General features: G+C 38.1%; 2 protein-coding genes across 2 annotated transcripts; one reads left to right on the top strand and one right to left on the bottom strand.

The window, feature by feature from the left end:
- Positions 1 to 3,267: 3,267 nt before the first annotated feature.
- HMMR (hyaluronan mediated motility receptor) lies at positions 3,268 to 18,546 on the bottom strand. The gene is made up of 19 exons (XM_067305083.1): positions 18,538 to 18,546; positions 18,242 to 18,443; positions 17,020 to 17,100; positions 16,284 to 16,360; positions 15,286 to 15,366; positions 14,375 to 14,563; positions 13,972 to 14,058; positions 13,333 to 13,433; positions 12,065 to 12,139; positions 10,787 to 10,959; positions 9,817 to 9,965; positions 9,273 to 9,487; positions 8,533 to 8,649; positions 7,451 to 7,609; positions 6,370 to 6,519; positions 6,156 to 6,255; positions 5,737 to 5,913; positions 5,011 to 5,173; positions 3,268 to 4,226 (listed from the first exon to the last, which is right to left on the bottom strand). Exons 1-19 carry the CDS (start codon positions 18,544 to 18,546, stop codon positions 4,207 to 4,209), a joined length of 2,325 nt encoding a protein of 774 aa, XP_067161184.1. The 3' UTR covers positions 3,268 to 4,206.
- Positions 18,487 to 22,671, top strand: NUDCD2 (NudC domain containing 2). The gene is made up of 4 exons (XM_067305175.1): positions 18,487 to 18,733; positions 19,746 to 19,794; positions 21,172 to 21,323; positions 22,251 to 22,671. The coding sequence occupies exons 1-4, from the start codon at positions 18,545 to 18,547 to the stop codon at positions 22,332 to 22,334; spliced, it is 474 nt and encodes a 157-aa protein (XP_067161276.1). The 5' UTR covers positions 18,487 to 18,544; the 3' UTR covers positions 22,335 to 22,671.
- The last annotated feature ends 1,432 nt before the right edge of the window (positions 22,672 to 24,103 follow it).

Below are 24,103 nucleotides of genomic sequence, written 5' to 3'. Positions count from 1 at the left end.
GCATACATCTTAACAGGTGGAAATAGTTTTGCCTTCCAGACTCAGAGCAAGAAGAAAATAGAAAAAAGCATCAACACTGGAGTCTCAAGCTAGTAAAGTGGCCTGCAAGATGGCTTCATGTTTTTGTCACCAAACACTACAGTTACAAAAACTATTGATAATTTGCCATCTGTATTACAGAAAATAGTTTGAAATTTTATTTTTTAAACTCACATTGAATCTCAGTAGTTCAAGTTATATTTATTACTGACAACTTATTATAAGTAGGTTTAATCTGTGAAACTTATTTCTTGGAATAGTGAAATCAATAAAACGAAAACTTGATTATACTAAATATCACAGTCACTTAAGTATAATGCATCACCATATGACTAAATGCACCATTATTTTAGCATTTCATATTGTACTGTTATCACAAACTACACTGTGATTAAGTCTCTCCCTCCTCCCTAGATTCAGTAATTGAATTGCAGCAGTAATCTTTATTATTGTAAATATCCAAAACCTTACCTGCTCCATTTTCACCAGCATTTCAGGCATTGCCTCAAACTACAGAATGAATTATCAGCTTAGTAAATGATTGCAGTTCAACTGCCTATTTGTCCCTTTGTCTGCAGAGCAAGCATGGACTGAAAGTAGTGATAGCTCCGCTGACCTTTGAAATCAAAATGCCACTCCAAGCTCTGATCACTTGTGCTTCATTAAGCTTTTGGTTTACTCCCTGTGGTAGCATTTAAGATGCCCAGTATGAATTTAAATTTTGACTTTGTAACAGCTGGCATAATCAAGTACAACCATTGTGCATATAAAATTTATTCAAAGCACTGACGTTGAGTCTTATGTAATTTTCCTTTTATAAGAAACAGGAGGTGGGTCCTAATTAAGTGAGCCAGGTTGATTATTCTAGCAACTCTTCATTTTACATTTAAATTAAGTAAAAAACATCATGCAATGATATACTGAGATGGATGATCAGAGAATTTCTCCTTACACTATTTTTTTGCGGTGAAATATATATGCCACAATATGAAAATAACCAATTCCTGTAGCGACTACTTAAAGGCAGTTGAACCACCAATACCAATTTTTTTTAAAAAACATTTCACATGTGCATGAAACTAGTACGAACCCTTAGACTGAAGCTGACACAGCACTCAAACTTCCCCTTTACTTCCATTCTTTAATTCTCTCTCCACTCTGCTCCACATTATTTATCCACATTTTCAAAGTAATTTATTTTGCTTTCATGGAAATTGAGGAAACTAAGCAGAGGAAGAATCAGGCTAGCCAGAGCACAGCAGTGGTCAGTAGAATCTCAGGCTGCTTTGCTGGGAGAAGGCAAAAAGTTTGTTTACAGATTGCATTGCAGTAAGCAAGGATAGAAGTGGCCATGCTCAGGGAACCTTGGTGAGGCTGAACAATTGACTAACAGCAGCTATTTTCAAATAGCTTTGTTATTGGGCCAGATTTCTGTTTTGGGGAGAGGTATTTAGAGTCCTGAAGATGCAGCTTATTCAATTTTTCAGAAACCCTCTGACAGAGCTGAACAGGAATTCTGCAGGAGTTCTGTCCACTGTACAAACTCCTCTGCTTTAGTCTGAAGCTACCAGTTCTGAGAAGTAGATTAATAAACTGGCTGGTACTGACAGTTCTATAGAGGTGGGAATTTCCTGAAGTTTACAAATGCCATGTGGCAAGCTTCTGAAAATTTCTCCTTTGTAGGGAAGAAAACCTTTCTAGACTATCAGGAGGACGTTTTAAGATGACACTTAACTAAAAACGTCAATTAAGCTAGAAAGTTTTAAGCACTAAGGCTGTATCAAAGCATTATGTAGTCATAAACCAAAGCACAGCTCTGCAACATCTGCAGTTTTCTGCTTCACTGGGTATACTTTCACCCTTTAGCAACCGCTAGCCAACTAGATGCCAGACACCGGAAATCAGGATCAGTTGAACTCATACCTTAATTCAGTGCCGTTGTTTCTAGATGTCTGATTTTTGTGCTTCTGTTAGCATTCACTTGCCTAAATTGCTTATGAAATAAAAGACTAGGATTAGCTTACATTTTTAAATCACATTGAAATATGTCATTGTTTTTCATCAAGAAGGCTCTTCACCAGATGTAGTGATTTTGCCTTAAAATGCACTTAAGAGTAGAACAGAGTGTAACTCAGCAAGCATACATAAAAGAATGCCATCTTGAGTCAAGGATGCTAGAATAAAGCCTGCAAAGCAAACGGCCAAGACAGTCCAATACTGCTGCAGAATCAAAGCCTTTTCATAGCTTCCAGATATGACAACTTCATGACAGGAATAGAATTTCTGCAGCAAATAAAAAAACTTGAAGTGTTACTTGTGTTCTTCCATTTTCAGCTGCTTACAGATCCTTGTCTCTCCCATTACTTTCTTCCCTCTTCCTTCTCTTGCTTACTATAGTTTGGTATAACCAGCTGTTCATTTTGCATCCACAGGTTGGTGGATATACAAGGTCATGTAACTTCAGGTTTTCTAGTAAGACCACATTCTCAAACGAGATCGTGAAGATCTCGGCATTTCCTTTATGACATTCTTTTGCCTCATTTGCCTCTTTTGGACAAGAATATGGGCTAGCTTTGTTTTCCTCCACAAGGAGGGATAATTTCAATATTAAATTATTTCAACAAGTTCCCCATTATAAATGCCTCTCTACACTTTAGGCAAACTTAAAACAAACACTTCAAGTATTTCTCATTTCAAACACCTAAAGTTAATCCTTATCCTCCATCTGCAGCTCAAGTGATCCAGCAAACACAAAGGTGACATTATGCAATACTGGACCAGTTTATTTACATGGGCTTAATATGCATTTTCAATACCTCATTTCCTGAGGTATTACCGTCCTCCGTAAGTGCCTAATGTCAGTTTAAATAGCACTATATTCAACATGCTAAGCTTTTTGTATCCCCTCTTTGCAGCACCCATACACAGGATATTAGTCAATGCAACAGCAAAAAACAGGGAGTTTCACATGTTTCACTTAAGTTCCATCATTTGTTTTTGTGCTAGGAGACATTTACAGGAAATAAGATAAGGGAATTTCAAGTTGTATGTACTTGTACAACCCATCTGAGTAATTTCTTCTGTATGATTAGGCAATACATTATCTTTGAGACAAGATGTATTGAGTTTTGTTGTGAAGAATTAAGACTAGAACACAAGGTCACTTACACAGCTTAATTTGATTTTGTTTTTTATCCTTGGTTTGTGAAGGAGGTAGACAAGTAATAGTTTCATTAAAAAAATGTTTATTCTGCTAAAATGTTCTTACTTTGAAATGCAGTTAAACAGATCCTTCAACTTGCCAAAATCCAAGTCTACACAATGAATGCACATACAGTGGGAATCCTCCCACCCAGTGAAGAGAAGTTATTTTCTCCTTCACTTAACATTGACCAAGAGAGCTGGCTACATGGAAGTTATGACAATTTAAGAGTCCAGTGAGCACAGCATTCATAAAATATGATAAGCTTCCCTTAAGACACTAGTCTCCACCACAGGATGCAAATATTTACATAAACAAAGCAATTGGTTTGAATTTGTCCTGAAAATCCTCTTCTAAAAATCAACAGCTGTAATATCTAGCCTCAGGACTGAAATTAGCATGTCTTGAATATGGATCCCACCAGGAGCTATCAAGACCAACCATAGAGTCCAACTTTCTATATCTGGTCTATATTATGCAAGCCACAAAGGAAACATGATCTCTGGGAAGTGTTCCTTCCATTGGTATTAATGCAAACAGCCAGCAAAATTAAATTAGAATTGTAAAGATGAGACAAAACAAGATATTACATGAAAGCAGATTTCATTTGTCATTCTTTTTCCCCCAATGCTTATTCACCCCTTTTTGGGCTTAAGCTGTTCTGTTAATTTGAAAACAAATTAAGCAACTTCAGCATACTGGAAAGTGAAACATTCAACATTTTTGTCTTAGAGTGCAACTATGTTACCAGAAGCCTGGAACATACAGTCATCCATAGCCTCTGAGTAAGAGTATGATCAAGCACAGTTTCTCTAAAAATAGATCATTTAATATCATTTCTCTGCTACTCTAATTTGTATTACATACAGCATTCAAATTCACCTTTAACAAATAGTCCTTTGAAGTCTTCACTGCAGCATGCGAGTTTATTGTTGATTTAAGATATTTTTCTTAAAACCAAGAGATTAACTTTTGTTTCTATTACCTGCAATAGAAAAACTTTACTAAGTTTGTGTTTTCCACTCTTGCCCTTATTACATCTAGTAATCATCTGTCAGCTGGAGGAAGGGGGGAGAGGGGCTTAATTCTCCATGACAGGCAGGACCAGGATTTCAGACCCCAGAAAACATTCTGAAACACAAGCCTGTTTGCAATCTACATCCTTTCACTGTCTTTTCTACACTACTTGCTTTTGTCCCCCATGCTCTTGTCATCTTTCCCTCCACCGAACAATCACCTGTAGGCCTTGTGCTTCTTACCTTTACACCTACAGCAGCACAAGGACCTGAAAGACAGCAACTAAAAAAAACAGGGCTCAAACCTCTGAGTCGCTTCCATGCCTACAGCCCTTGCAGGAGATATTGCATATCGCTTGATCAGCCGCAGCTTATTAGTTGCATGTGGCAGGTGGCTTCCCAAAGCAAAGAAAACACTGAGTGATGCACAGCAATAAAATCATGTTCACATCTTGCAAGGTCACATAAACAAGTTCATTCTCTGTAACCTGCTCCCCTCCTCAAACATGCTTTCTATTATCTCACCTGACATAAGCCCTGCTCAGTTCAGGTTAGTAAAACAGATAGGGCTGGGAAGCATAATGGCCAACAGAGTATCAGAGGCACCCCATAGATGTAGCCTTCATCTGCCAGGAACAGACAAGAGATGCCATCTCCTTTTCCAGATAAAGTAGACACTATGAGACTGTCATGTCATCTTTGGTTATGTTGAAGAAGATACAAGACCATGGTTACCGCAATATCCAAGCTTACCTTCTTTAAAGGGAGTTTTTGGAGGAATATTTTCCTTGCTATCATGCTGGAAAGCTTTAGAGGGATCAAACCGCCTAATGCCCTGAATTGCATATAGCTGCTCCTGAAGATCTCTGCTTGTTTGCTTCTCTTTTGCTAGCAGTGCACGCAATTTTGAGACATCCTAATGCAGAACAAATAACACTTCAGAAGTCACATTAATAACAGGAGGAAAGCATGCTACATTATTTGCTTTAGCATTACTCAGAAAGACTAATTAACACCTACATACAAAATTGTTTTTGTCAGTTCTTTTAAAAAAGGAAAAACAGTTACAGAAAAACTAGCACCATTGTATAACAATGCTAAGCAGTAGAGTAGCTTGAAACTTTTAATGGCCAATACCTTATTTAGTGCTTTCGGCAGATAGTTTGATACGTCTAGAATCTCCAAAAAGGTACGAAAAACTAACCAGTCTAAATGCAAGAGTAATTATTTGCACTGGTGATCTTCCTGTACATCATGTATCGAGTCCAAGCTAAGAGAGATTATTTTTCTATTTCTAGAGGCTAGTGATTCGTTCTAATCTAGCACTCAAAGGAAATTTAAGAACCACAGAAATCATGTAATTTAATAAATTAAGGCCAGGGTCCCCACACAAGTGTGGGATCAATCTATAAATATTTATAGCAATAGAGGAATCGAGAGTCAATGAAGTCCAGATTTCTAACATTTTATTTGACAAACCTGCTTCAGGTGCGTATTCTCCTCCTTCAGCTTCATAACATGCTTGATTTTTTGCTTCTGGTTCTGATGGCCAAGTAGTTTAGCATATGCATCACTTAATTTATTCAGTTCTTCTTGGGCTGCACCATGTTCATTTAAGAGAGCATTCTTCTCCGCTTCAAATGCATCTAGTTGTTGCTGGAACATATGTTAAAACTTTTAAAAATCTATAATTGAAATCCTTTTAAATACTGAACTGAGACCTACAGAGACTGGTTTGGGAAGAATAGCTGCTCAATAGACAGTAGCTTTGGAAACCATTGCACGTAAATACCTTAGAATAGCAGATAGCATGTTTACTTCTTGAGTACTTCTTGAGAGTTCAGTCAACTGCACAAGAGTGTTAAGTCAGACACTAAAACATCTATTTCATGACACACCTGAAAAGGCTTAGTTTTGTTATGTAAATCTTCATATAGAGTACGCCAGGTCTTTATCTCTTCTTTTAAGCTAGAGGTCACATCTTCATTTATGTTCTTCCTAAAAAGCAAGATGCAGTTTCATTATCTTCACATGCTAAAAAGCTTACAGCATTTCTTCACACTAAAACTTTTGTGTACCATGGTACACAATATTAGTTTGAGAAAAAGTCACCTTGATCTTTCCTCTTCAAGACTTCTCAGGTCTTCAGTTTGCACTTCCAGTTTTTCCTGAAGTTTAGTCATTTGTGCAAGGTAAGACTCTCTGGTTCTCTCTATTTCGGCTTCTTTTAGTGCCAGCTTTGTCTGGGCTTCTAAAAGCATCCTGAGGAAAACATCATTCATCTTTAATGAACCCTTTTTTCTCCCCCCGCTCTTATTCTAAATCTGAAAACAAGTACCCACATTTGAAATGCTGTTAATAAAAGAACTGGAATGAAGGCTTGCACTAACAGCACTGTAAGAAAAGCACAGCATCATACAGAAAGCAATCAAGTTGAAGATGTACAATATTTTTAACTGCAAGGAACTGAGAAAGCAGTGCTTTTGAAGAAAGGAAAGACCATATGTTTATTAACTCCATTTAACGCTAACAGCTTTTAATGCAAGTTACCTCAGTAGTTAGACTTTTTAATGCAGGTGCAGCATTGCTTGAGATTTACTCAAGCACAAACTAGATCAAGTCAAGATTGTTCAATGTGGATGAGTTCAAGGGTTTAGGCAAATTCTACATCCATGGGTTGCCTTCCCTCTCCTTCTACCTCAGTTATTTAATATCTTGGTGGAGACAAAGAATCCCTCCCCTACCATGCCCAAGAGTCAGCAAATCAAAACAGGAGACCAATTGAGCTGTTTTTCTTTCATCAACTCTAATGGGAACTGGAGACAACAATAAACAGGTGGGGAGAAACAAAGGAGCAACATTTTAAGAACAAGTGTTTTAAGTAAGCTGAGATAAGCTCTAATTGTGGATAACCTTAAAATACTAACTATAGATAAAAGGCATTTTGTTACAGAAGCATTTTATAAATTAGAGGTACATGTGGCAAAGTCAGAAATACCCAATTCACATTGGCCAGAAAAGGATTTTCATTTTTTGTGTATCAATACCTTCAACTCCCTGCACTGGGAAGGGGAAGAAATAGAAATGTTCAAGTGCTGATTTTATTTGATAGTGCACCTTGTTAAGTTCTAGGTAAGGCGGCAAGCCTCAGTGAGCATTCTTTAGCTTCAGAAAAGGTTTGCTGGCCCAATACCTTGCACATTCTTCTTTTGCTTTGTTTTTAGTACATTCTGCTTCCTGAAGTAGCTGTAGGTTATCTTCACCAATTTTTTTCAGGTTGGCAACCTCTTCTTGCAGTAAGGTATTCTCCAGTTTAAGACTGGATATTTCTTCAGCTATTGTCTTCTTGTAGCTGGAATTAAAAAACCTTGTTACTTGAGATAGAACAGACCAACAGGTTCAGGCCTTAGGAGAGCAATACAAGCTCATGCTACCAAGTATAAAAGACTTTAGCCTCAAGATATAGCAGCATTCTGGTACGAAGATGTTTACCAGAAGAAAAAAGTCATTTCCATAAAACCATAAGAAATTACACTGAAAAATACCATACTATAGTTATTTTCATTTCAGTAGACATTTTAAGCACTGAAGATCATCTATATCTGAAGCCTGTGTCAAAAAGTACCCTGCTTGACCCTTTGAGATGCCTTTGCACATTTAGCAATAACAATATCAATTTTAAAATACTGTTACAGCCTGTATCTTTTGAAGAGAAATCTGAGAGATCAGAATTCCTTCCCTGATACGCATCTGCTGGCAGATCTTGAAGATCATGTCTAGTGACAATAGAGTTTAATTCCTTCTGAGTGACTGTACACAATGTACTCAGTTGCTTCCAGCACTGTGTCACACAGAAGTAAGAGTTATCTAACACTGAGGCTATTTTCAAGAACTTTAGGAAAATAATCTGCAAGTTTTGAGTCTGAGCAGGAAGCCATTTTGTAAGAAAAATTAGCGCACAGAACAACATCACCAGTCACAACTCTCACCAAGGTTCAAGAGCACTTGAGTATTGTACTTGGTTACACTTTGGAAGAGGAAACATCCATGGCTTCCTGAACCTACAGCTGGACACTTAATAGGTCATTATGCTGGCCTAGTACCAAGGAGGATTAAGTCAATTTGTTGATGCCATCAAATAATCCAGCACATAAAGCACTGCTCTAACACTGTGGCAATGCTCATATACAGTGTCAAGTAATAAGATACACGCATAAACAGTACTTTTTATCACAGAGAGAATACCTGTCCTAGATCTTAAGGGAACTTAAATACCTTTCAAATTCAGCAATAGTCTTTCCAAGTTTACGCAGTGTATTGCTATGCTCTTCTTGGATTTGCAAAACAGCATTACTGTGCATTTCACTGATTTGCTCCAAATCAGCATTTTTCCTGAAATAAGAAATCAGCATGCCATACTGAAAACAAGTATGTCTGAACAAGTTTCAAGTGCTGTTATCAGTTACTGAAGGTTTGCTGTGGTAGCAATGCATTAATTCTGACACAAATCAATAACTTCTCTACCACAGCTTTTCAAGGATTAAAGCACAATCTTCTTCACAGCAGATTTAACTAAGTATTTTCCCCTCCCTTAATTTCCCCAAATACCTATAGAACAGATTCCTTTTAATACCTACTAGAAATCTTTCAAGTGATAAAGGAAGAAACAACTTTCTTGAAAGTCTTCCCTAGTGATTGCCCTCTCCAGGATGGAAGCATTCAATATGACACACATGTAGCTTACCCTTAGGAATAACAGGATACAACTATAGTACCAGCAGATCAAGCATGTCTCAGAATGCTAATTAAGCAGTTTCAAATTAAAACAATTTAAAACTGATTCAAATCACTCAAGTGGATTCGATTTAATTGCTATCATTAGTCAACAACCAGCAAGAAATAAATTTAGATCTGTTCAGGTCTCTTTAAAATGTAAATTAGGTTTAGAAACTTTTTCTATACCTTTGATTTAACATTTTTATGTAAGAGCACTAGAATCAGGCAGTTTTACAAACCCTTTCAACTTTTCTTCCATCTGAGCAAGCTCAAAAGCTTGAGATTTGGTTTCTTGTTCCAATCGCTTCACCAACTTTTCAGCTTTCTTCTCCTTAGCATGTAACTTGTTCAGCTCATTCATTGCACCCTTCAGCTCCTCTTCCAGGAGGAGTCTCTCATTTGTTACTTCTTCTTGAAACTCTAGTAGCTTCTGGTGCATAGACACAGACGACTGCTGCAGGCCAGAGTAGCAGAGATTTTATAACTACCAGTACTTTTCTAGGCTATGTTTATATATACTAAATGCCAGTTTACATCATTTAAGCTTTTAAGCACAAGAATAAGGGCAAATCTATGGGAAGAATGATAACATCTGTCACATCAGAGCTGTGATTCTTACAGGGACATTAGAACATGCAGTTTCTGCTGGCAGATAGCCACTTATACATCCCACAGATTAGACTGCTATTAATACAGCAATTTTACATGTAAACAAAATTAGAATATTTAATGTTAGTCATTGGGATTAGAGTATTTTTTGACTAACTTAGAATTTGTATTTACCTTCTCTTGTTGCAGCTGAGAGAGAATATCCTCTTGTTTCTGAAGCAGGTTTTGGTGCTCTTGTTCTTCTAAGTTAATTTTTTTTTTCAGGTCTTCTATTTCAGCAGTCATACTCAGGTATTTTCCTCTGCTCTCAGAAGACTCTTTCTCTGTATAGAGAAGTTGTCAATAAAACAGATCTTTACTTCTCTGTCTTCAAAGAACTACAACATCTGTTCATCATAGGACTTTCCTTCTAGCTTTAAAGTTAATTAGGCAAGGAGGGGGGAATCTTCTACCCACCTGGAAACTCCTCAAAACTGGCTGAAAGACTCATACTTGAGATTAATATTAATGATAGCAATCTTAGGGACAAACAGTTAGCCTTTATTAGAACAGCAGTATAGTTGGGGAAAAATATCTGTTTTCCCAAAACTAACTTTCACAGAATGCAAGCACCAGGCAGCCAACTGGTATACAGAGAACTGAGTACCAGTGTTAGGTTGCAGGGCTTTTTTTTTTTTTTTTTTTTTTGGGGGGGGGGTGTTGTTTCTATTCTGGGGGGGGTCATGTGGAAGGGACAGAGGTGAAGGAGTTCCTAGGCACATTCCCAGTACCTCAATGAACTTGAGCATATGTCCCTACTGGTGAACTGAAGAATGTAGTGCTGCTGGTCAATGAGGAGTGAAGAGCAAGTCATTTGCAGGCAGTTTTCAGATTAAAGCCCATCCTACCAAGTAAACAATTTTTATTTCCATAATATCCACCTTAGTATCCCTCTATGGAAGGATAGTTTTAGACTTAACAAGAGAGGTCAGATTCCAGGTAATTTCCATACTGATGGAAATATGCCAGGCTCTTTTCAACCAGACATGACATTCAACAAACCAGTCTAGGCTAACATTTTGAAACAAACCTATTTGAGATGCTATAACTAAGATGTGCCAGTGATTCTTACCTATGCCAACAGCATACAAGTACTACCAATTACCTTTTTCAAGCAGCTGACACCTTTCATTAAGTTCTTTTATCAGTTTAAATGATTCTTCCTCTTCCCTTTTAAGGGAATCCCTCAGGATCCCGATGTCTTGGTCTTTCTTTATCAGCATCTCCTCCAGCTGGGCAACATCTAATTTGTATTTTTCTACTGTTTCTGCAACACTACTGTAGGAGAAAGTTCAGCTGTGTGTTACCACTACATTTTGCTCATAAGGTTACACTTCAGTACAAAGGGGGAAATGCTTCATTTAAAAAGGTCCAAATTAATTTTGATCATAACCAAATTCAACAGGGAGACAACCTTCACTTACTTTCCCACGCACCAGTTATTGCACATTAAGACAGATTACTTAAAATTAAATGCAATTTATTTCAACATTGACATTTTGTTTTTCCAAGAAATACATGTAACCAAAACTTAAAATATGGATGAAAGTTTGATTAAAAGACTCAGTCACTATAATTGATTTATAGATGACTGGTTGCATCCAATTTTGTACAAAGGTGAATTTTGACAGAAATATATACATGTTAACAAAAACTTTAGAAGCTTAAGCAGAACTTGCTCCTCACTGCCTTGATGAAGATCTTACAATGCATTGTGAGTTAATAAGAGATCTCTTACCGAGTGAATTGGCAAGGGTAAGACAGTGGAAGGAAAAAAACACAACTAAAACCTTCAGTGAACTAGCTGAATTAGAATATTTTCACATTTGCATCATGCCCTGCTGGGGACACATTACTGTGAAGACTGGTTAGTATTTCAGTCAGCTAGAAAGCCCTGCTTTAGTGATTTTCAGAGCCTCAATCTGATTCTAAAGTGCCTCCAACATACATAATTCATCACAAATCTTAAATGTAAATCAAAGTGCTGCAAAGTTCACTGGAAACCAAGACCATTGGTTTTTGCCCTACTGTACATAGTTTTACAGGTGAGGGCTCAAAGACACTAGCCCATGCCAGTATACTAGAAGGAAAATCCAGCTTGATTTATGCACAAATAAGCCAGGCTAGAAACTAAGATTCCAGGACTCTATGAAACTCTTCCACTGCATTGCTTAGCTCACAAAAGCACAGAGACATTTGGAAAGACAATTAAAAATGTCTTATGACTCCTTTCCATTATCTGGAGAAAAAAACAGCTCCTTCCCCCCTCCCCCCAGTATAATGCAGCTACACAATGTTGCCAAGATTCTATATCAACAGCCATAACCAAGGCCTGGACTTACAGCCTTTTAACTTGCCCAATCCCAGCCAAGGTAAATGTTACCTGAGCTCTGTGATATATTCCAGGAGCTTTTCAGTGTCAGACTTTTCTTCAACTTTCTCTCTCTCAGTAGCAGATCTAAAACCAGAGAGCTTTCATGATGGTTTATTTAAATACATAAGAGCTGTAAGTCATCTGATTGCAGATAAACAGAAATACATCCTTGCATCACAAGGTACAGACAGTTAATATTAAGACATGCTCTCCATAATCCAGTTTGTCTGACAAACTGATAGTGGCTCAAAGAAGTCATTCTTCCCTCTTTTGCTGCTTGTTTCTGTTGCATATCATCTTCTCATTTGTACCAAGGATGCTGAGGCATGTTTTACCATCAAGTGTGCCAGAGGGGCTGCATTAGCTAGACAACAATTATTGCTCGCTTTGTTAATTGCGCTGCCTGCATTATTAGCTTTGTGTATTTTCAGTTTAATATGGGTATAAAATGTCTGCTCATATTTGAACACTTGGATGTTAAGAAAGCAGAAGACACTTTATTAGAAGGAGGATTCTGCAGTGCCAATCAAATCTGCTTTAGAAGTACATCCTTCCTAGGACACCATCCTCAGAAATAGCCCAGTATCAGTGCACTGTTCCTCTGCAAACACCACTATCCAGGCAGAATAGAATATGCCTATTTGGAACTCCCTTCCTGCAGACAGCCACTTCAGCCAAAGCACTTTGCAGTTAACTTTCTAAAAGGCAACACGGCTACTACGAAGCAACCCTGAAGGCATAACTGCCCTTCGATACTCTTATCTAGAGAAGAATTTGTTTACATGGTCCTTGTCAAATGCCTGGGAACTGAAATAGCATCTCAACTCCTTGTCTAATGCTTTATCATTCTTACTTATTCCAAACTTACCTAGTTTAATAGGGCCAGACACTCAAATGTTTAATCTACAGGAGTGTCTTGCTCCAAGATGAAGGCTAAGTCTTCTCTCAAGAAGAGAGTCTCCCTTCCTCACCTCACACCAAAAAAACCCCAACCATACCACACTGGAAGACAAAGTTCAGACATGGTTCTTCTTTTGGAAAAAGGTTAGATATGTTAGAGGAACAGGATCTTATATGTTATGGTTATAAGAATGCTGCAGTTCCTAGCACACCTTTCCATAAAATTTATTCCAAGTCACATACATTAATAATTTCTCTTCCCTCTCAGTAATGTCCTGTATTTTCCCTGAGCTACATATGTACTATAAGGTAGGAACATTGAAGCACAGCTGATAGATATAATGCCACCTAAGTCAATTCCCTTCATTATTACTTACAGTTTTTCTTCTAACTGTGCTACTTTTCCTTTTGAATGCTCTAGATTCCTTTGTACTTCCTGCAACTTCATTTCCATATCTTCCTGCTTTGCAAGTGCAGTCTAAAACAAAATAAATAAAACCAACAAGAAAAAAAAATAGTAGCCAAATATTACCATCAAGATGGAGACTTTGTAAAGAAATTAACTGTCTAAAAGACAGTGGTAAATTAGAACTAGTTCATAGCTACAATTTAATTCATGTTTGCTACTGTGATAGATTTGACTCCTACATTCAAGTATCCTGAAGAAGATATCATCTATTCATTAGAAGAATCAAAAAATACAAACATGCATTGCTTCAAACCATACATGGGAGTGCTGGTTTTCAAAGAAATTAATAGTTTAGTCTGACCAGCAGATTTATATCTTAACAGAGGCATTTCTGGTCTTCCTTATTTGAGCTCAGACTTACACTACAAATCAACAGCAGAATCAAGAACAGATTTTTCTGTCCATTTCCACTGAACAAAGTAGAAGAAACTACTTTGAAAATGAGTTTGGGGGAAAAAAAATGTTATCCACAAAATGGTTTTAGTCCATCACTGCCAATTCCCAGAGAGCTCACAGTCACTACCCTGTGTAGTGACAAGGATCTTACCTTTTCCTTAGCATCCCTCTTGTTTCTGAGCTTCATTAACTCCATGCATAGGCTGCTCATTTTCTTCTGCATGCCATCTTCAGACAGCTTATTAGAGATAAAGAAAAGAGCACTAAATATAACCCCTTCATATGAATTACTCTTCACAGAACCATTTAGTAGTGTCTCCCTCCCATCCACAACACTGATCTCCATCTGTCCTTGAGCAACACATTTGCAGGCCCAGCTCCGTCTTTAGACAGAAAAGCACAAAATCCCAAACTAGAGATGCTCTGTCCCTCTGGCAACAAAGGGGTGAATGTGAAAACAGATGCTGATTCATACTGCCAACAACTAAAGATTCTTGCAGAAGAAACTCAATAGCAAAGTCAAAGCAAATAGGTGCTCATTTGTCTGACAGTACCTTTGATTTTAATAGTTCATTGGCCCTTGTTAGTTCAAGAAGCTGTTTTTTCAGGCATGCAACATTTGCCAAGAGAGATGTTTTCTCTTGCACCACAGCAGTCAGTTTGGCTTCAGTCTTCACAAAATCCTCATCCAAAGCCTGAAGTTTTTTATCCTGTTCCCCACGCTCTCTCACTAATGCACGAATCTAAAATAAAATTGGTATTTGCTTTATTTCTTGCTATTATTCCTTTAAGTAACAAAATTAAAGTCACGCCTATTCTATATTCCTGTAAAGGCTGAGTATTCAAACACGTATTTTCAATTCTGTTGTTCATGGCAAAGGACACAAAATCACCACAATTCTTTATTACTAAACACCATAGACTTGTAGTCTTAGCATTTCAGCTGGTTTACTTTGTGCTACTGAGCTAGTGCAATGTATTCAAAAACTTCAACCTGCAACAGAACTTAATTCTCCTCCTTAGCTATGGAATTTAAAAAAATTGGAACTTGACAGCTGAAATATATGAAGCAAAGACATGGTACCAGCACCAAGAAGGGAAAGCTAACTGCCCTAAACTTTAAAATTACCTCAGTTATGAAGAAAAATAGACAGGGCAGACAGTTAAATAAAACAGAATCCTACAGGTTGCATAAAATACTCCGAAAACACAGGATTCTTTCTTTATTCTGTTCTTTAAAAGATGGGTTGCAGGGCTGTTCAGGGTCAGCAAGAATGAATAATTCTGTTCCATTAACAAACCCAATGTTTTCTACCTACTAACATTTGAGAACCTTTGCTCTGCACAGAACTGTTTGCAAACAACTTGCACATTATGTTATGTGAAAGAGGCAAATTCTGCCAGCTTGTAGTTTTGATTACGGAAGTGGACAACATAGAATTGCACTCACACAATGTATTCATACCTCCTTCTCCAGCGTCTTCTGTTTCTTTTTCTCTTTCATAAGAATATGATCTCTTTTCGGATTCAGACTCCCACTAGCTGACTTTTGAGAACAGATCCATTAGAAACATTTAAATTGATCTTTACAGTTCACAGTAAGAGGTTACAATATGGAATTTTACCAGGCAAACTGGAGGCTCTGAAGTACTAAACCTCACAAATTAAAATACTGCCCAGCTGCATGCTAATTTAGCACAGTTAAGTGTGACAGTAGATGCCTTAACATACCAAGCAATATTTAAGACCTTCCCCCCCTCCCCCCAAACATACACACAAAATCAAAAGCTAAGCCACACATAAGACATATCAGATTAGGAACAGTTTTACCATTGCACTTTCTCATGAACATTACTCTGAATGGACAGCTCATGACCATGGTGACAGAAAGGAGATTGAGAAAGTTTGAGACATAAGCACCCCTTAATCCCCCCAAAAGCCCTTTAATCTCTTAACCACAAGTTTATCTGTGAAACTTCCTTCTATCTCACAAGTTCTAGTAAACTAAATCAGTAAATCTGAGTTATTATTCAATTTGTTAACATATGCATTTTCAAACCTGTATCCTCATACATCTCAGAGAACCTGCATATATATCTCCTCTTATATTCTTTCACCACTAGCTTCCTGCCCTGCAATGTCCATCACAGGAAGTCAGAAGCAGAAACTGGATCTTCTTAATGAGAAGCAGCTATACCATAATTGGATGCAGCAAAAAAAAACATCATGAAGCAAGCCACTCCGTAGCCCCAAATAATCATGCGATCTCAAAGATGCTATGATTTCTTTTTTCTCTTTGTTACTAAGGAAGCCAGGCAAAATAATGTGTTTCACAGTTCATCCAGATAGGTTAACAGTAACTATATAAAGGGGCTATGCGCTTTAACAGTCACATTGAGAATCAGACCCAAAATTAGGTTTAGCTAGAACTAGTATTGGAGACACCACAGAAGAAAGTCTTACTATTGATCCAAGAGATACAAGTCTCCTTCCAGTTACAGGGGTAAACACATTCTTTTCACTGTTCAGATTTGTTTCACCTGAATAAGGATGCAGAAAAGAAAGGTGAAGGAAGAGGGTGGGCATGTGTGTGATGAAGGAATTTTCACCCATCTAGGACAAAATCAAATGACTTTTTATACAAAAGACAGGATGCTATTTGATTATTAGACTACTCATCTCAAAACCCAAGACTAGCTATTTTCTTACTGCAAGCAAGCAGTTCAGTATTAATCAGCTAGGCACTCAGAGTTCAGAAGCAGACTACCAAGTGACAGGCGATTTTGAGAATTCATTTTCTGCTGAGTTTCCCCCCACCCCCAATCCAGATTCACACTATCTGTTTTCAGCTGAGGAAGAGTGTATATCTGGGGAAAAAACAACACAACAAAACCTCAAAACCCCACCCATTAAAAGCACGGCTAGAAAAGCAGCTAAATCCTTTATCTGAAGTCAAATTAGAGGACTCCCTAGTCACTAGAAATTGCACAGAAGGCTTATTTTTGAAAGAGATTCAATTAAGTCATAAAATTAATGTTTTTACAACTGCCAGGCATGTAAGCTGAAAGGCAGCAAGTAAGCCCCCACCAAGAGAAAACAAAAACCAAGAACAGAGCAGTAGCAGCATGTAAGCACTTTCATTCATAGCTTTCAAAGGTATTATACTGTTTTATTTTGTACAAATTTTAGGACTACTCACTCTTCTGCTTCCTGACCCGTTGTTGTCTTTCAGAGGCCAGAGAACTTCTTACTGTATCTGAAGATTTGATATCACAGGATCCTAGTAGCAGGTTATGTGCAAGAAATAAAATATTCAGAACAGCAAAAAATTAATAAGGAAAATGACAGCAGTAAGCTGAAGCTAGTAACATATCTAAGTTAAACCTACTTTAAAAACAACAAGAAGACAACAACCCCAACAACCACAGTCTCAGTTTTGCTCTATAAATATGAAGAAAGCTCACAGAACACATGGTGGGGGGAAGAGGTGGAGAAAGACTACTGCAGAACTGGTAAGATCATTGTCAGCTGCTTAATTTAGCTTTTTCGGGGTACACCAACTAATGTTAAAAGTTGTGCTTCACATACAGAATGTTTTAAGACAGCTCATCAGCAATAGCAGAGCATTAAATTCCATTTGAAAGAAATTAAAAGATCTTACAGCTAATTAGTGAAAGAGCCAGTCTAAAGCAAACTAAAGGGAAAAAATCCTCACCTTTTTTAAAATCTTCTTCCAGTTTGGAAGAGCAGAATATTTAGATGTTAATGAATTCCAGACATCTCTTCCCCATAACTAAACTACCTTTATCTTTATTAAAAAACTCAAAGAGTTAAAAGAATTTAGGAAAACAGAAAAAAGCAGAAACAACATGGCTGCAGATTCTTTGTATAATCCTGGTCAAGTGGCCTCAAATCCAGCAAATGCCCGTCCACTTGCTTCAGCTTTCTAACTAACTGCAGAGGGAAGAGAGCAACTTCGTTTAACTTATGCTCAGACAGCAGACAACAGTATGAAACAGGTATGCAGCCACGGCGAAAAACTTGTGAGGAGAAGCACCTCTCAGGAACCGTACTTCAGTCAGGAGAAGATCCGTAGATTTCTTAGGAGGATGGGAGGTAGGGTTTGTGTGGCGACATGAGAGAGCCAAGACATCTTGGCTCTGCTCACCCCTGCTTTCAGTAGCTATCCTGTTAGCCTGCAGCCGGGGTTCAGCCTGAGGCCGGCACCTTTCCTCAGAGAAGAGCCCCACATCTGCTTAAGCGAGAGCCCCCCGAGCGCGGCGAGGCCCCGAAAAGCAAAGGCAGAAAGGCCGGATCGCGCACAGAGGCACCCCAGAGCCGCAGGCCAGTCCCCTCCCACAGCCGCTGCTGCGGAGGGCTCCAGCCGGGCCCCCTCCCCGCACCGACCCCCGCGCGCGTACCGGAGCTCTCATTGAAGCGCCGGAGCGGAGCCCTGGAGAACGCCATGGCCACGGGCAGCACCCGCCGTCGGCCCCTCTCAGCATTCAAATGGCACCAACGGCCGCCACGCGCCGCCGGCAGCCAATCACCTCCCGCGGCGCGCGGCGCGCTCAGCCAATCGCAGCCTCCCCTGCGCGGCGCAGGCGCAGCGCCGTCCGCAGCCTGGGAGCCGCGTGTGGGAAGTGACGGTTTTGGTTGAGCGCGTGCGCACGGGGCGGGGGTTGCTCTTACTTCCGGGCGGGCCGCGCGCCGGCGCCTTGCCCATGTCGGCGCCGTTCGAGGAGCGGAGCGGGGTGGTGCCCTGCGCCACCCCCTGGGGCCGCTGGTACCAGACCCTGGAGGAGGTGTTCATCGAGGTGCGCGTGCCGCCGGGCACCCGCGCCCGCGACGTGCGCTGCAGCCTGCGGAGCCGCCACGTCGAGCTCGCCGTGGGGGGCGAGGAGGTGCTGCAGGTACCGCCGAGGGGGGAGGGGCGGCCGTTACCGCGGCCGTTGCGGCGGCCGTTGCGCCCTCAGCCCCCGGCGGCTGCCGTTATGTGGATAGTCTTTTTTACCTAAAAAGCGCTCTTAATTTCGTATTTGTAACATAGCATAACTTAATGCTTTAACTAGTTTAAATAAACTCCAGTGAGTCGTAAAAGATCTTCTGTTGCTTAAGTATGTTTTTAAGAAAAATAAGTTCTGGTACGTGACGCATTGCAGTTTACCAGCAAAAGTGCAAGAAACGTCTTTCTAAATGAAAGAAAACCTGGGAGTCAGGATGTCCCAAAGCAGCTGCCCTCTGGGCTCTGTAGCATTGTGGAAGTTTTCTGATATTTATACCATTTTCTTTCTGAAAACAGACAACAGGTAATAAGCTATTTCTGAGGGGATGTCCTGAAAGGCAGTAGAATTTCTCAGAATACGCTATAGAAAAGTTTGGCTTTTTTTTCCAGGAAAGGTTTTTTTTTTTTTCTGATTTTGATCGGGTTCTGATTCTCCGTGTGTAGCTCTGTAAAATCGGCCATCATTATTGCCAGACTAAGGAGCTGTTGATTCAACTGATGAGATGATCAGGATTAAATATAAATTTTCTTTCTCATTGGAAATGAACAATAAATTCTTTGTATCATAATGTATTTACATTGAGCCATAGGTGTGCATGGCCCTTAGCAGACACTGGAATTCTGATGGCAAGGCAATTAAAAATGGCATTTCCCCCTGAGAACACAGCCCCTTTCATTGAATGGAGATACTGAAACAGTGACAGGTGTTTTTACTGTATTCAGTACTTCATTTCTAATATTTTTTTTTGTGTAACAAATAATTCTTTGCTAGCCCAGGGGCAAGTGTAGATTTGTAGAGCCAGATTGTCCTTTTCAGTAGAATGGAAGAATGCAAGTTGGGAGTAACACTTTGTGATTCCATATAAACTGGATACTAAACAGGTTTTCCTGTTATGTAATGCTGTAAATGTCTTTTGCAGGGTAAACTTTTTGACTCTACAATAGCTGATGAAGGAACATGGACATTAGGTAATAACCTATTTCTGAAGTGACATTTTGAAAGGAGTAGAATTTCTCAAAATATGCTACAGAGAAGTAGGGATGTTTTCATTTTGTTACAGGAAAGATTACTTATTTTCTGATTTTGGTCAGGTTCTGATTCTCCATATGTAGTGTGAAATAGGCCATCATTATTGCCAGACTAAGGAGATGTAAATTCAGTTGTTGAGGTGATCAGGATTAGATACTAATTTTCTAGCCTTTTTGTGTGATTTAAGTACAGGTAGTGCAAAAAACTTAGAGATTAAGGTTAATGGAGAAATGCCAGATCTGGGAAGGCAGTATTCAGGGGATTTCAAACACTTCCTTAGAATGAACATTAACTTTTTCAGAAGTGAATGGTGAGAAGTTTTTAATAAACTCTCATAAAAATTAGACAGGTACAGTTATGTGATTCATGTCTCTCCATTATTGTTACTTTCTGGTTTTTTTCCCCTTAAGCCTTATATTTTGGGATAGATGACAAAATCTACAATCCTAAAGAATCAACAAGTAATCTAAAAATCGGGCTAAAATACCTACAGATAAACTACAGATAAAGAGCAAAAAACTTCTCTGATGATTACATCATAAATATTGCAAAGTGTTCAGAATATGTTGGTTTTTAATTAAAAAAAAATATTTGTGTGAACTGTGCCATACAATGTTTTTTAAGGACGGTTTTTGCTTTCCAGCTAAAATCAACGTTGATTAATGATTCAATGACTTAATCATGAAAATTAGAAGTGTGAAGTGCTTTTTCCCCAGTATGTGAATAACCTTCAAAATGCACTTTATCATGCTGCATTTATTCAGTTAGTGCTAAATGTTCTACATGATAACTCTGAGATGTTCTTTCAGTCTATCCATTGTATATAAGCGTACTGTCTGCATTTAAAGAAAAGATGATTATACCTCCATACGTCACTTAAACTTATTTCTGACTCTTATTGGTAGTAACGTTCTGTAAAGCTGTCAGCCTGACTTCAAATCTGTAATTATTGCCTTAGCTGAGCTGTATACATTAATAGGTTAAATCTCTTGTCAGATGTGAACCCTCCTACAAAGTTAGTTTATGTTTGAAATAGAAGTACTTATGAACTGCATTTGAATCCCCCAGAACAGCTTGGTATTTTAAAGGCCAGAAAGGGAGGGTGGCTGTATAGGTTGTCTTTGCTTGAGCTTTTCCATTTCTTGTTCATTTATTTACTAACAGCCCAGTTGGCTTCGGCATTAAGAATTTAAGTCACTTCAGTGAAAAAAAAACATGCTTTAACATGTTAATGGTGAACTCAGCAAAACAACAAAAAAAGAATAGCGCATGGGCAGAGTCTAATGTTTTTTTCTATGTCTCTCTTCATTCAATAGAGGACAGGAAATTGATACGCATTGTTCTAACAAAAACAAACCGAGATGCTGGAAATTGTTGGACGTCTCTGTTAGAAAATGAATATGCTGCTGATCCTTGGGTACAGGACCAGATGCAAAGGAAACTTACGCTGGAGCGATTCCAAAGAGAGGCAAGTCAGAGGGCTGTGATCAGTGCATGTATTTTGCATTTGCACACATGGGTTATGACTGTGAAAGCTGAGCAGAATTATTTTCCTGTCCAGTGGTAAGATCCTGGAAACAAATTCTTTAATCAATATGTATAGAATTTTCATTAAGCTTTATCAAAGTAATTTTAAGAAGCTGTTGTTCTGTCTGAATCAAGGTTTTGTGAGAAGGTTAGTTTTGGGGAAAAGGAAAGTGATGTTTTAGTGTTTGCATAATTCTAACAACTTTTCATTTAAGTTAGGCTACATACAATTTCTACTATTATCTATGATTATATCATAGCTGTATTTAAAACAAATTTCTAACATCAAGCTCTATTGAATATGTTTACATATAACATCAGATGATGGAAAGCAGTTAGCTGGCAAATATTTTCCTTGCCCTTTTACTAAAATTGATTTAACTGTTTTCATACACCTTAAGTGCTCAACTGTCTCTGCTCATATTTGCAGACTTGTGGAAGTACAGCTTATTTAACAGCTGAATTGGCACATTACTGTTAGCTAAAAAGAGCATTGTTCTCATAATAATTGCTGTCCAGCACAGCAGGTACTTATGCTTTCAGGTAGTAATTTAAAGGGACATCAAAAGTCAAAAAGTTTACTTTAAACATTCGTTAATGTTTTTTTACTGGGAGAACTAACTGCTTGCCAAATTGAGGATGGCTTTACAAAGTCATTTCTGCAGTGGGCAACCAAACAATGGCAATTCAAGGTTTATTTGTTGATGCATTCTCCAAGCAGAATTTCAGTGCCATGACAGTTTTGAATTGTGTAACAAGATGATAGTTATATACCTTGTTAAAGTCACAGAAAGTTAACAGAAACACTGATTTATACACTTGTATTAAGTGTAATCGGTTTACTAAATTTTTCTTTTACGTCCATCAGAATCCTGGATTTGACTTCAGTGGGGCAGAAATTTCTGGAAATTACAGCAAAGGAGGACCAGACTTTTCTAGTCTTGAAAAGTAAACTGTTTTCACCTGTGTTCCTTGAGAGGAATTACACAATGCACTTAAGGACTGGAATATGTAACTGGTAAAGACTTCAGTGATCTATTCAACAGCATGTTGGTGATTACTTATTTCTGTGAGAGAAAGAAGATCTCTTCCAGTAGAATCAAGACAGAGTGTTAGCAGCTGATTTTTAAGCTGTGATAACTTTCTACTATTGCGGACAAAATGCACAAAGATGTATTCTTAAAAAAACAAAACAAAACAAAAAAACTCAAACCCACCATTAAGTAGAATATCTTTCTTTTCTTACACTGTATTACACCAGTCAGTTACAAATATACCATTTGTCTTTATGTGAGAATTTCATCTTATTAACTTTTGAAGAATAGATCCTAGAAGCAAGATGCTTAACAGTTTTCTTGCAAGAGGAAGGATTTTAGGAAGGCTACAGTTACAGTTCTCTAAGAATTTGTAATTTTCATTCTAAAGTAGTGATATGAATAAAGAAACTACAGCATCTTGCAGCAAATAAGGGTTTACAATCCATTGCATTGTCAATTATAGGACTAATGTTTAATCCTAGCTATTAGGTAAGTGATACCAGAAGACAGGAAAGGTCAGGTCAAAGTCTGTATAAATAATTGTGTGCTAATGTAATATCCTTTCAGTATAAATATTTGAAATTTGGAAGTGAGAGGAAATGTTTAATGACTTTTGAAATGACAGAATACATAAACTATTAAAGAAGGAAAAGTCCCAAAGTAGGAAATAGTGTCTTGCATCTATTCATGACCAACATATAGCACAAGTTGCTTATTAGGTATCTAAGAATGTGCAGTTGTAAATTTCTGTAAATATAGTTTTAAATTTAATAGCCAAATTTTAAACTTGGCTGTTGGCTGATTTAGTATTTTGTATGTGGAATTATGCATCAAGATTTTCTACTCATTCTTAAGGATGCAATTGAGAACCACTGCAACAACAGCATTATAAAGGGCTAATGTTGCTTCAAATAGACTAACAGAGAAAGAAAGCATTATTGCTGAATCCCATTGTATTCTGAGTACTGAAACTACTGCCTACAGTTAAGCTCTGAGCAGAAGTCTCTTCACTGGAGATAAATTGCCAGCAACAGCCATTGCATTCCTGAGCCTTATTTTAAAATATTATTTCAGTTGGCATATGACCAAAAAAAAAAAAAAAAAAAAAGTTGGGGAGGACTGCTTCTATTGTAATCATGTCCAGCACTTTCTTGTTGCACCAACAAGCAAGTATTAAGTACTCCTGAAATAATCAACTATAAACCTTCTATGCCTGTCATTCTTCCAGGTTGTAAGGTATGTCCAGAAAATATATTTGGATTGTAGAGAACTTTCCTCATTATCAAGAAAAGGAAAATACAGCAGGGTATCAATTGCTGGTTTATGGCTATGAGGTTTTGTACCTTCACTAAGATCTTAGTATAGAAGGTGGATGCTGTAGTTACATGAACAGCGAAAGTAATTGAGGACAAAGGGAAGACAGAAAAGTCGACCCTGCATTAAAATGCTTACGTTATGTTCAGTGAAACAATGTTTTATGTTATACCAGTTAAGTTGGTTTGCACAGAAAGGTTTTGTACATCTTCTGCTTACATCAGTTTAGAGCATTAGAATGGCATCTGACATTTCACTGTGTGAATTGTCAGTTTTACTGTATGTGCTTTCAAAGCTAAACTTTATTCCTTTATTTTCTGGACTTAGCTTATAGGCTAACTTTCATTCTAATGTCAAGGAAAGATGACAA

This window comes from Apteryx mantelli, chromosome 14 (genome assembly GCF_036417845.1).
Source record: "Apteryx mantelli isolate bAptMan1 chromosome 14, bAptMan1.hap1, whole genome shotgun sequence".
Taxonomy (NCBI): Eukaryota; Metazoa; Chordata; class Aves; order Apterygiformes; family Apterygidae; genus Apteryx; species Apteryx mantelli.
Note: the sequence above shows the minus strand (reverse complement) of the source record. Positions and strands in the feature narration are given on the sequence as shown.

Coding starts and splice junctions, on each gene's coding strand:
- NUDCD2 (XM_067305175.1), top strand. CDS start 18,545: ATGTCGGCGCCGTTCGAGGAGCGGAGCGGGGTGGTGCCCTGCGCCACC. Junction 18,734..19,745: donor GGGGCGAGGAGGTGCTGCAG/GTACCGCCGAGG, acceptor TGTCTTTTGCAG/GGTAAACTTTTTGACTCTAC. Junction 21,324..22,250: donor TGGAGCGATTCCAAAGAGAG/GCAAGTCAGAGG, acceptor TACGTCCATCAG/AATCCTGGATTTGACTTCAG.
- HMMR (XM_067305083.1), bottom strand. Junction 15,367..16,283: donor TTGTATCTCTTGGATCAATA/GTAAGACTTTCT, acceptor TGTTCTCAAAAG/TCAGCTAGTGGGAGTCTGAA. Junction 9,966..10,786: donor GTGTCAGCTGCTTGAAAAAG/GTAATTGGTAGT, acceptor TTCTCTATACAG/AGAAAGAGTCTTCTGAGAGC.